Consider the following 12,516-nt stretch of genomic DNA (forward strand, 5'->3'; position numbering starts at 1 on the left):
ATTTGACAAATATTTTAGGGCATTATCTAAGGCTAATTGAAGTCAATATTTTCTGTTATTTGAAATGACTTCGGGTCAGGTTCAAATTATATTTGGGTCAGGCCCAATTATATTGATTATCCTGGATAGGGTAAATATCTTGATGGCTTGTAATCTATTCATAGCAAGAACTTCAAAGATATGGCTATTCTGAAAATCATAGGGCTTTTTTTTAAAAAAAGAAAAGTACATCTTTTACTTAAAAAATCTAGAAGTGTTTTATTTCAAACAAACAGATTGCAAATTATAATTAAAAGAATATTAGAAGAGTGTTCCTGTAATGTTGAGCAAAAAAATAGCTTATGTGAGATACTGATCTGTTTGGCTTATAGCTGAGGGAACTGGGGATAAAAATCCTAATACCCAACATAGTTTCGGTTTTGCTTAATCTTTACTCTCCAGACATATCAACAGCTTTGCTGCTACCCAGCACAACAAATATATTTCTTGCCACATTTGTTATTTCTGATTGATATGGACAGAAATATTTGACTTTTATATCAAAGGGACCCCCCCCAAAAAAAAAAACCCAAACAAAACCAAAAAAACCCAACAAACAAACAACAAACCAACCAAAACAAACCCAAAAGCTTTATATCAAACTCAAATCTTTGGTACAATTGGATAGGAGATTTTGAAAGCCTGAATGAAGGGACAGTGTCTCTCTCCAGTCGCAAGCCCCTTCTTCTTCACTTTATTGGACCTTGCTGCTGGGCTGAGACTGGTCAGGCTTTGTCCCTAAGTTGATGAGGCTGTAGGAGGAGAGGGAGGAGGTGAAGAGGGCAGAAACTGCCTCTCCCTCTTCACACTCCTGGAGCGGAAAGACAGCATTGTTGCATCAGCTCTGGGTGAGGGATGGTGGCAGAAGCACAGAAACACCAGATGTTATGGAGCAGAACCAGACTGGGTTGTTGCATGTAAGGATCAAGCAGGTGTTAGGGATAACTTAATAGTAAAGGTGTTTAATATTTCTAATAGCAGTTAATATCACATAGAAAAGTAATGCCATCATGGAATTTTGTGTATTACACATATTACACATCATTAATTGGTATCAGTCAATGCCTTTAATAACTGGCTGCCATTAGAGGTCTATTTTTATTTTTTAATATGGCTACAATTCAATTGATAAGGACTTGTCCAGTTTCAATAATAAGCATTTGTTCATCTAGTTTTAGAAACCGGTTTTCCCTTAAATGATCAGCAATTTAGGAACAGAAGTCACATAAGCATTTCTTAGACAAGTTTGTTTAAAAACTTCAGTAAAATACCACACGTTACTGGCAAGCTTTTTAAAAGGGTCTGTGCAGAAGTTTCTAGAACAATTAACTCAGAGATTTAAAAAAGACCCCTTTGAAGGATCTCCAACTCAAAATAAACTTCAGCAACCAGTTTACCTTTATACGACCCTGTCACAGAAAAGGTTGATCTCTCCAACATGTCAAAAACATTGCTGAATCTCGACTTGGTTAAATTGAAATACAAATAATGCTTTAAATTCAAGGTCCTCTCTGCAAAAAATCCTCCCTTGCTTTTGCCTTAATATCAGAACTTAAATAGGTCAAGTTCTCAGATTACTGTGATTCTGTAATATTTACCAATATATATTAAAGGTTAGGTTAAAAATGGCAGCTTAAACATTCTGGAAAAAAACCCAAAAATCTATGTCAGCCATACAAAATTCAGTGTCTTGTTAGGCAGTATCAATAAAGAAAAATGTGTAACACCCTTTCATAAGCAGCGGGCATTTTCCCTCAGTAATTGCTGCAATTGCTGAAAAGTTTATGAAGTTGCTACATGCTGAATTATTTTTAATGAACTGATATTCAAGCTTTGTTACAAAGACAAGATTTTAGAGAAAAATAATTGTAGAGGAATCCATATCTGAGAGGGAAAGACACTTTTTTTAGCAAATAGCCCCTATTTATTTTTTACCCGTATCAGGCACACAAACCGTAATTTTTAAAGTTGTAGTTGTGAAGCTACAAGTTATAACAAGTCACTAATGAAAGTTTGGGATAGGGTTAATGTTCTGTTTACATCTGCAGTCTAGGGCTCTGAACAATACTGCCATAAACAAGATTTACTGGGACACTCATTTTGTTGGATGGACTGAAGGTGGGGTGCCGTTTATTGACTGTCTTATGTTACCTATATGGACACGTGTGACAGGTGACCACCTGTGTCATTAGGTAGGGCAAAGTGTTCAGGAGTAAAAGGAAGACTTAATTTCAGTGCAGCAACACAGTCTCCTCTTGTAGGATGATGTACTTGGAACTACAATACAACTACCCATTCTTCCTCAACCTATGAGTTTCTTGACTGTCCCCGAGTATCCACAGAGCTATACTGGTTACTTGTCTTTTTTTTTAAAGGAAAATAAGCATATAAATTGGACATCAGTCCATTGCAAGAAAAATTAGGACAGCTTTGCGTTGCAATGAACGTCCTCTAAAGGAATTTCTGTTCTTCAAGAGAAACCTGCTTCCTCTAGGAAAATCTCTGGAAATTGTCACATACTGATCTTTCCATGCATTATTTTTCCTTGGAACTATTTCCTGCACATAGGACTTTTCACACAGTTAACACACCTTATGTTAGCTTGCATATTCTTTTTTTTAAAAAAAATATATTATGCAGAAATCTCTCTCATCATTGGACTTCTGTAAACTCAAAGTTTTTTCTGTGCAACTGGTAAAGAATGACAATAGCAGTGGTTTTAAAACATCTTATCCCAATCAGGGTTGAGAGAAATTAATTAGCACAAAGGGACCACAAAAGTATCATCGTTGCTGATTATACTCAAGTGGGATGAGTGCAGAAAGATTTGGTGTTAGAATTTAGAATTTCTACCTAAGGAAAATAACCCAACAAATTCTAGAGGATCTATGTGTTTTAGGAAACAACCAATTCGATTTAGATAATCTCACCGGTTTGTTTGCTACATCAACAGTTTTTTACAGCACACAAGCACTTCTAAGTTTGCAGGATTTCCAAAATGTCTGTGTTGAGGTTGTAGAGCCTGTAGTTTCTTTGATCTTGTATTGGTACAGAGTCCTTGAAAACGGCAAGAGCAAGGAGCAAAGATGTAACTGTGTGTGAGTTGTATAAGCACTTTTGCCAATATTTGCAGACAGTGTAAGCTTCATTGGAGGGCTTAGGGACTTTGTAAATGTGGTAAGCCTGGCTTTCACAAAGAACACAGGATGTCAAATAGTCATTATGGTACCCTTGTACTCAAAAGCTGGAGAAACTGGCAAGTTTAAAATAGGTCCCTGTATGAAATTACATTACAGAGTAATCTGTAAAATCAGTTTGACATACTGAATAAAAGCTCTTAGCTACTGGTGAACAGAAAATTGATGTATTTGAAGTCCCATAACTGATAAATTACTTGATGGATTAACTACCAATTTTCTTTTTAAACTTTCCATCTACTTAATAGTTGCATGTGAAATTTCAGGTTGAGAATAACCTTTTCCCTGTCCAAAAATATTAGACAGTCCACAAGAGAGAAAAATTGCATTTAAAATAGCGTTGCAATCATAATACTTTGTCATGGATACTTTAGGAGGAGAGATCAGGAACATGGTTTAGCTAGGCCATAACTTAAGTGAATAGTTATCTTATGAATGATCATTTATTGTCAGAATTCATTCAAGCAGCTTCCATCCTTTGTCATCTGTACCATTTTATGGGAGGCTGCACTAAATCCTCTCTCTCTCCAAACCTTCAGCCTTGTCCGAGGACCCATTTATGATCCTCTACTTAACTGAGACTTGAGAAGCTGAGGAAAATGGATGGGGGGCATACTATATCAGACATGAAGAATTTCAGAACTTTCTTCCTGTCCATTTCCTGAAAAAATCCAAACAAAACTGACAAGGATACAATTTATGTTAAGTTCACCCTGGACAGTTGTTATTGAAGTTTGTTAAAAAAAAGTAATTTCTAGACATGCTGCTCTCATTTTTGCACGTCAAAAATAGGTTCATTTGGAAAATTAACTCTCTTTAACAAATGTTTTTCTCTAATTTTGTGTCTAAATCCAGTTTATGAAGGAATCTGATCCTCTGTTGAAGACCTTGACTGGGCATCTGCCAAATTGCTGCAGTATTAATTCACAGCCTAACCTCCAAATGCATCCCTAGGGTGTTGAATGCAAAGTCTCAATGTTCCAGACAATCTGCCACTGAGAAAAAAATAATCCTTTCCAGCTATCAAGGGGTGGTGACCATGGCCAAGGCCTTGGCTCTCAAGTGTTCCTTTATTCTGCTTTCAGCATACATCATGGAAGCTGTTGTACAGAACAAAACAAATGGGAACTGATGTAGAGAACATAATGAAAAGGAGCTTGATGCAGAATGAGATCCTTACAAAATATGCCCTTCTTGCTGGCCAGTTGACATTTCCATTTCTTAGTCCTATCAACACAGAGACATTTCTTGCTCAAGAAATGTTTATGCAGCAGATTATTACCATAACTGATATTAAAGTATTGTAGATTATTGAAGGAAATGCATACTTTTGAAAAGGAATTTAGAGGCATCTCTCACCAGTTTTTTTCTGAGCTGAAACAGAATCTCTTCAGCCATTACTTTATACAAGGGTAAATAATTTTATAGATTAAAATTAATTGTATGTATGTGTGTTCAGTTCTCAAAATATATAATACTTGGATATGTATGTATATTTGAATCTCTGACTTCTCATTACAATTTTAACATGCAGACTTCTCTCCAAAGGGAAACTATTACTGTATTTCAACCTTAAGCATACTACAGACATCACCATAATTTAGGAATTGTTGTTTGCATACCCTCCACCAACAAAAGGCAGAGCTAGAGAAAGGCAGCTACTGAGGGAGGTGGTTTTCATTGCTGTGAGTCAAAGGCTGAAGCTATTTGGGAGGATGGAACTCCATAATAACGAATACTCCTGGTTTACAAAGAGGACCTTATACTCAAAGTTGAATAAAAATGGAATGATGAAAAGTTGTGAAAAAGCCACCTCACACTGTTCCAGATACATATTGGCGTAGCATATTGAATAAGTGTAGTTCAGATTTTTGGATCTTTTATGTACAATAGTCCCTTAAACATTTTGCAGGTACCTCTGTGGTTCAAGTGACAGCCACTGATGCAGATGATCCTACTTACGGCAACAGTGCTCGAGTGGTTTACAGCATATTGCAAGGACAACCTTACTTTTCTGTGGAGCCAAAAACAGGTAACTTTCCATAAACTCTTTGCAGTAATGCTGAGAAAACAGAAAATGTGCATTAAACTTGATAGGAACTTACTAATGTGGTGTCTTGGTTAATTGAATACATTTGGATTTTGTTGATCTTTTGATCTCTTATTCCTCATAGTAGATTATGAAAACCACATATCTCAGCTATGTGATAAGCAGACAGTGCTACAATGGAAATTTTTATCTTCTTGTCAATCTACCAGCTCCCTGGTCTTCTGCCTGTTGCCATCTTTCTGATCAATGAAAATTTCAAGATGTTGTGAACAAGTTTTCTTTGCAGATGTTTGTTTTAGAAATATCTAAGTGTCAGATGGCCAGATTTCCTTAAGTATAGATTTATGGCATGATCAGCTCTCCATTCTACTCTTCAAACTGGTTTTGTTGTGGGTAATGTATCTTTTCTTTATTAGTTTGAAGAAGAAAGCACTGTACTTCCTATCTTTAGCTAAAATTTTGCTGCCACTTTCAAAACAAATTACTAGTGGAGCTTTTTGTTACTGTTTTCATGAAATTTTGTGAATATTTTAAGCCACAACAAGATGCAACCTTTAATCCTATGTCAGTTCAATAAACATTACCCATTCTACTGTATCATTCCACAGAGCAAGAAAATAGGTTCTCACTCTGCTCAGTTTGAGTCAGTGCCTGAACCATCACTTTACACCAACACGGAAAGTAATAATAATCTTAATTTCAGAGGTGGACAAGTTGAGACAAAAGAGAAACAACCTATTTACTCTATTTATTGTAAATAATCTGTGATGTGAATCAGACCTGTATCCCAATGCTATGACCAAAAGGTCACACTCTATTTAACATCTAAATTTGCCGAAATAAGTACTATAATTATCTTCATATTGCAACAGGTCCATCCTCATCAGGGATATATAGCACTTTCTTTCACCCTCCAATGAGCATGATTTATAGTGGTTTTACCTCTGTGTCTCTCTCTCCATGTGTTTGTATGTACAATATATATTGTCATAATGACTGCAGAAAGCCCTTGAACTATAATGTGGTAGTTTCTGCTAAATCAAAACCTTGAGGGACTCCGACTAAAATGTTTGCATACATTTCCAGTTTGATGTGATGATAGTCATATCTTCTGTGTGCATGATAATTAGCTTCCAAATGATTAGTTAACATTGTCTGCAATTCAACAATGATAGAAAAACAAGCAGGCCAGAAAAAGCAATGTGGAAACAATAATGTTATGAAAATTGTATATTAATTGTATTTTAACATGTCTTGTAAAACAGGTGAAATAGTGCCAGACAGTCTGTTTGTGAAATAAATGTTTCAACCCAGAGATGATTAATAGCAAGTCCCACATTCATAAGGGAAGAAAGAAATAAAACTCTAACTAAACATTCAACAAATATCAGATGAAGAGATATGTGTCCCAATGTGCCTCTTCTTTATTTAGTTTGTTTATGTTTCCTTTGCTGCTGACACTAAGTGCTGGTGGAGTAAACAGCTGCCTCTCTGGAAATCAGAGTTAGTAGCTGTACTGCATACTGAGCATGAAATATTCATAAAGTCGTCAAGTTTTGAGAAGGCATATTTATTTTCTGAACTACATCAACAGAACTGAAAGAATAAAAGATGGAGCTTTCTTCCAGTTTTCATTTCAATTAATTACAAATTGTATGCAGATCATCAAATAGACATAACAAAACCTACTTCAGATATTATAGTATTTCCATCAATAAATCAAAAATCTCTTAATTACACTAATGCTTTAGAAGTTTGTGTTGTTAAAGCAAATATATTGTAAAATAAGATAATTTCATATAGATGCAGAGTGTGGCAATATTAGTATAACAATATTAGTAAGAGTTAATGTGGTGAATGACTATTCAAGACATTTTCAAATTATTCAAATGAATCTTGCCCTTGGAATCTTAAAAATTAATACAGAATATTCTGACCATCCTAGCTCTAAAATAGTGGGAAATTAAACACAGAAGATGACATCGTCCAGAGAAGGGAGTACTACCCAAGTTATTTTGAGGTCTGTAGTTCAGGGAGAAGATTTGGAAAACACAGTCATGCATGGCATTATCCAAAGAATCTAGTACTAAGTAAAAACTTAGTGGGTGGGGTTTGGAGACTACTTAAAAGAAGCTTGTAGGAAGTCAGTTCAGTTTGTAGTAAAAAACTATGATATTGTTGTTGAAATTAATTAATTCCTCTCTTGTTGCAATCATGGATCTAGCACTACCTCTTAAAGGTAAACTGAGGTTTCACAGTAGCTTATTTGCCTGTGCAACCGTTGACACAGCTTGTCTCACTGCAGGTGTTATCAAGACTGCCCTTCCGAACATGGATAGAGAAGCCAAGGACCAGTACCTGCTAGTTATTCAAGCAAAGGACATGGTCGGGCAGAATGGTGGATTATCAGGGACTACATCTGTAACTGTCACCCTGACTGATGTTAATGACAACCCACCCCGCTTTCCAAGACGTAAGTTACTTTACAAAAATATGACTTGTAATATTTTTCTAAACATTGTCTTTACATGTCATGCTATTTATAAACAAAACACGATCAGCTTCCGTGTTAAGTACTTTAAGAATCACTGTCAGCAAGGTTGTTTATCTTTATTTTACATTGGAAGAATTGTTTTTCTTTACCTAATGTTTCAGGTCAGTTGAAGTGGTGAATCAGGTGCATTTATTAATGTATTTTACTTCCTCTCTGTGGAGAAAAAGACAAAAAATGGTATAACTTAATAGATATTTAGCTTTTGCCAGGTTGACTTCAGGATGCATAGTTCTTTAACTTGACTCTGTAACCTTCATATTCCTTTGGCATTTTAGCAGAATTTCTCTTATAAAGTATTTCCTAAGGAGTTAATCACAGAAGAGTTGGAAAGTCATCTTCCCTCCATTTACTTTCTTTGACCAAGGTAGCTCTCATTCTAACCAAAGAAAGGAGTACACAGTTGTATACTCAAACCTGAAGAGCTCAGTTTATTACTAGCATTCTGTCTGGGGTGCTTTTTTCTTAAAATAAAATAAAATAAAATAAAATAAAATAAAATAAAATAAAATAAAATAAAATAAAATAAAATAAAACAATCCTTGCTAAGTAGAATTAAAGTAATTGAAGAATATAATCACATCTACTCCAGCCTCACCTTCAATGATATAAAAATTGACCTGTACATAATATATTTCGTGTTATTTCAAGCCACTGACTGCTTAAAATAATAATAGAATAACTGAAGTTATTTTTGAAGGTGAGGGTGTTATTGGCTACCGACTGCACTCAGATACCCTTTTGACAGCATATATATAATTTTCTTCTTGAATGAAAAAGCTGGAAATTTCAAGAATGCAGATGATGCACTTACTGTTAAAGAAATTAATATATATCAGTTTCTAGTCATATTCAGATTGCAAAATGCCTGATCAAGATATACAGCTATAAAATAATAAGAGTTTATATTGATATTATTTGACTTGCCTTTTTTCCTCTTCTGTGGAAAACAAAGTAAAAACTTGTTGAATTCCAACATGTGTTGGAATTCTGTAGGAGGCATTCATCTCATGATTTGCACTTAAGTTTTGAAGTTCTCTCATCATAGGAAGAAATTATGCCTGTAGTACTTAAAGTCCATCACAAGGAAAACAGCAAAAAAAACCCCAAGAATTCTATTTTAAACTGAAGAATATATTCTGGTAGCCTGAGTAAAATATTCAAGTGCATGATTTAAAGGAAAGTAGATTTTAAGAAGTTTAGATTTTTTTTAGCCTACAGTCCCAGAAGACTCTGAATTAATCAGATTTTTGAATTTCACAGGATCGTATCAATATAATGTCCCAGAGTCTTTGCCGGTGGCTTCTGTGGTGGCCAGAATAAAAGCTGCAGATGCAGATGTAGGACCTAATGCAGAAATGGAGTATAAGATTGTGGATGGTGATGGTTTGGGAGTGTTCAAAATTTCTGTTGACAAAGACACCCAGGAGGGAATCATAACAATTCAGAAGGTAAGTCTGATTTTTCTCACTGATTCTGTCTGGATCTATGCAAGATAAGAGCAGGTAATGGAGAGTATGAACTTTTGTTTCTAAGAGTCTTCTCTACTGTAAAAGCAGATCCATTGGCATATTTCATGGCATATTTCATCTTGATTTCATTGTGTACGTGTGTGTGTGATCTTAAGCTTTTTAATGACTTACAATTATTGTGTGGGGATTTTGGCAATAGCTATATTGTTTTCATGAGTTTTTTTAAAAGCTCCTGCACATACAAGTTCAGATAGGAATCTAAGCTTTAATCTCATTTTTCCTTGTATTAAAAAGAAAATGTGAAAAGGTATCTTACAGTAAAAATTTAAGCCCCAAATATAAAATGGATCCCAAATGTAAAAAAAATTAAATATCTAATTGTCTTTGGCTGAAGTTGTTCTATTCAAAAGGCACATATTACTAATGTTAAGATTATGCAGCAGCAAGATTAGTTGTTTTACAAGGTAATGTTATAAAAAAATTGAGAAGATGGAAATAATTAAAGAAATATTTTTTTTTCTTACTAGCTTTCTATATGTACAGTTAGAAAGCTAACACCTTAAAACAGAAAAAAACATGTTTATAAAAATGTTAAAACTCAACATTCTAACCTTGCTGCAGCACATTTTGGCCCATCCTTTTACAAAATAAAAGCCTGTTGAAATATTTTGCAAGAAAATTTAAATTTGGAGAACAGGAAAAAACTCCAACACCTTAAGACAGAAGAATGTCCTCTCATATAATTTCATACTCTTAATGTGTGAATTCTTGGTAATGACCGTACTGAATCAATAGCCCTAACTCTGCTAATCAATTTAATACTTACTAAAATGTGGAACTGACTTGGTGTTTTAGAACATATGTAAATATGTTCCTGAACAAGGACCTATGTTTGTAGTTAATATTATTCCATAGAAGATTTTTCTTCTCTATATACTTTTTAATCTCTGTAAACTTTACATACCAGGTGTGGAAATTGTTTGCTTTGGGTGTTTGGGTTTGTTTTTTTTTTCCTTCCTCTGGTGCATCAGTTCCTTTCTAAAGCAATATAAAACTTCAGTAACATTTCTCCTTTGAAAGAAGTCAATACTGCAGGATGTTGCAAAGCAATGGGCTAATTCAGATGCCCTGAACACCTGCTGAGAGCTGGTAAGCTTCCATAGATGTCACATTAAATGGAGAATGTTTAGCACCCTTGAAATATCAGGCTCTAATATGTGTAATATGAATCATCTTTTTTCAAAGGAAGAACATCTATCTTAGGCTTCTTGCAAACTGTGCTAATTTCTGCTTAGCACGTTTGAAATACAAGTGATGAAAAGTTAGTCTCTTTGTTCAACAGCCAACTTCATCAAAGCTCCTTCAGTTTGCTTATTTAAGGTTTTTGAGCAAAGATTTGGAAGAAATATGCCTATCGTAGAGGCAGAGAATTTGCCAGTGTCACAGCGAGCAACACTGAATCAGCTGGGGGCTTCAGCAATCTAATTTGAGAACTAATGTGTTCATTTGAATTTTTAGTATGCTCTTGTAGTCATGGTGTTTGTTCCTGGAATATTCTGATTCCGGTATTGTACAGTGGAAAAAACAATTGCCATTTATTATTTCTGTAATCACATTAGCTAGGGAGGTGAACTGGACTTCCTAAAAAGTGCTCTATGAAATAGCTATTGGACCACGTTAAAAAGGTTACAAAATTTTGACCTGATGAAATGCTCCAATTTGCTCATAATTTTTAAAGCTAGATGCTGCTGTATTTTGACAGAAGGACTCACACTTTTTCTCTGCAGTGTTAGAAGTTTTCTCTAATTTTCCTGTTGTTGCTGAATATCCTCTGCCACACCCAAAGGTGAGTGCTAATGCTGAGGGGCACCTGGCAGACCTCTGGATGCCCTTAGTTCTTCATTTGGAGTCCAGGGAACTTAGTGCCTTGCCCAAAGCTGAGATATCCTTCCTGCCAACCCTGTAGAGGACATTGGCTGGGAGGGAAGAAAGTAAGTGAAGAGCTCAAGCACAGTGGCTAACAGACAACTGCACCTTGTTCTTCGCTGGAGAACAAGTACATAGAAGACCGTTAATGACAGTAAACGCAGGTTAAAAGGGTGTCAAGGAGTCAGGCAGAGATTATCCCTGGATGATAATGTGTGCTTGTTAGAGGGGAATCAGGGAAGAAATTAAATCTGCAGCCTGGAATCTGCCTACATATTTTACTATCCAGCACATGACATTCCGTACGCTTCTGAGGGCAGTCAGCTCTCTCCTTTTCATGCCCCTGAAACCAGCTGAGGCACTGAGAAACAGCTCAGCCTCCAAATGCATGCCCATCATTTTAAACTTGTGTGTATTTGTATGCTGAGATGACATGTCTGTGTACACATCAAGCAGTAAAATGCCAAGGCAAAGACTTCTGAAAAGGCACGCTTTGGTTCTAAATGCAAATGCATACTTTAGCTTTGCATACTTTTGCTGCAGTCCTACATACAAATCAGCAGGCTGGCCATGAAATTCACTGCCAGTATTTCTGAGCAGTTGAAGGCACTGCTCCTTTTTTTTGTGTGCTGACTGTTGTGGAGAAATTTTGGCACCTGGTTGTCGGAGTTCCACACACAAACTGAGGATTTTACATTCTGTTTTCAGAAGGATAACTGTTTTGAGACGATTTGAAAAGTTTACTTCCTCACTAAATCTAAGACTTTTTTTTTAACACATAAAAAGCAGCAAGTAAAAAAAAAAGTTTTCATAAAAAACCCACCCTAAATTAAGAGCAGTGTAATTTAAGAATTTGGTGAGCAAAGCAGGGTTTTTGTATGCTCTAAGTGGATGCAATATGAAAGAAAATACCCAAGGATTAAGGCAAATTGCAAACAAATCATTTATGTGTATAAATTCAGGAAAATGAACTTTTTAAAAGAAGAGACATACCAAGAATTCTGATATTAGAAAATGTTACATGGCTACGTAATTCCCAGGATTACTTGTGTATAATGGCCTTGACTAATACATATACTGATTTGAAAGGTGGCAAAATTGGTGAATGAGATTTGGGTGTGTTTACTTTTTGGTTTGGTTTGTTTTTCCCATGCATTTGAATACATTTCTTCTCTGCACCCTAAGATGCAGAGATTTCAAAACATGAAAACTCAGCAGAAAAAAAAATAATTGTGGTTTTACTCTAACAGTGATATTCATTGAAATATGGAGTGTATTCTT

The 12,516-nt window shown here is 35.4% G+C and overlaps 1 protein-coding gene across 2 annotated transcripts in view; it reads left to right on the plus strand.

Moving 5' to 3' along the window:
* Positions 1–12,516, plus strand: part of LOC102053907 (cadherin-7) — an 83,683-nt gene that overhangs the window by 43,015 nt on the left and 28,152 nt on the right. For both annotated transcript variants that reach the window (XM_005431994.3, XM_027798391.2), the window contains exons 4-6: positions 5,149–5,268; positions 7,592–7,759; positions 9,101–9,288. In XM_005431994.3, coding sequence (XP_005432051.1) covers positions 5,149–5,268; positions 7,592–7,759; positions 9,101–9,288 — 476 coding nt within the window. The remainder of the gene's footprint in view (positions 1–5,148; positions 5,269–7,591; positions 7,760–9,100; positions 9,289–12,516) is intronic.

Source organism: Falco cherrug, chromosome 3, assembly GCF_023634085.1.
Source record: "Falco cherrug isolate bFalChe1 chromosome 3, bFalChe1.pri, whole genome shotgun sequence".
In the NCBI taxonomy this organism is placed as follows: Eukaryota; Metazoa; Chordata; class Aves; order Falconiformes; family Falconidae; genus Falco; species Falco cherrug.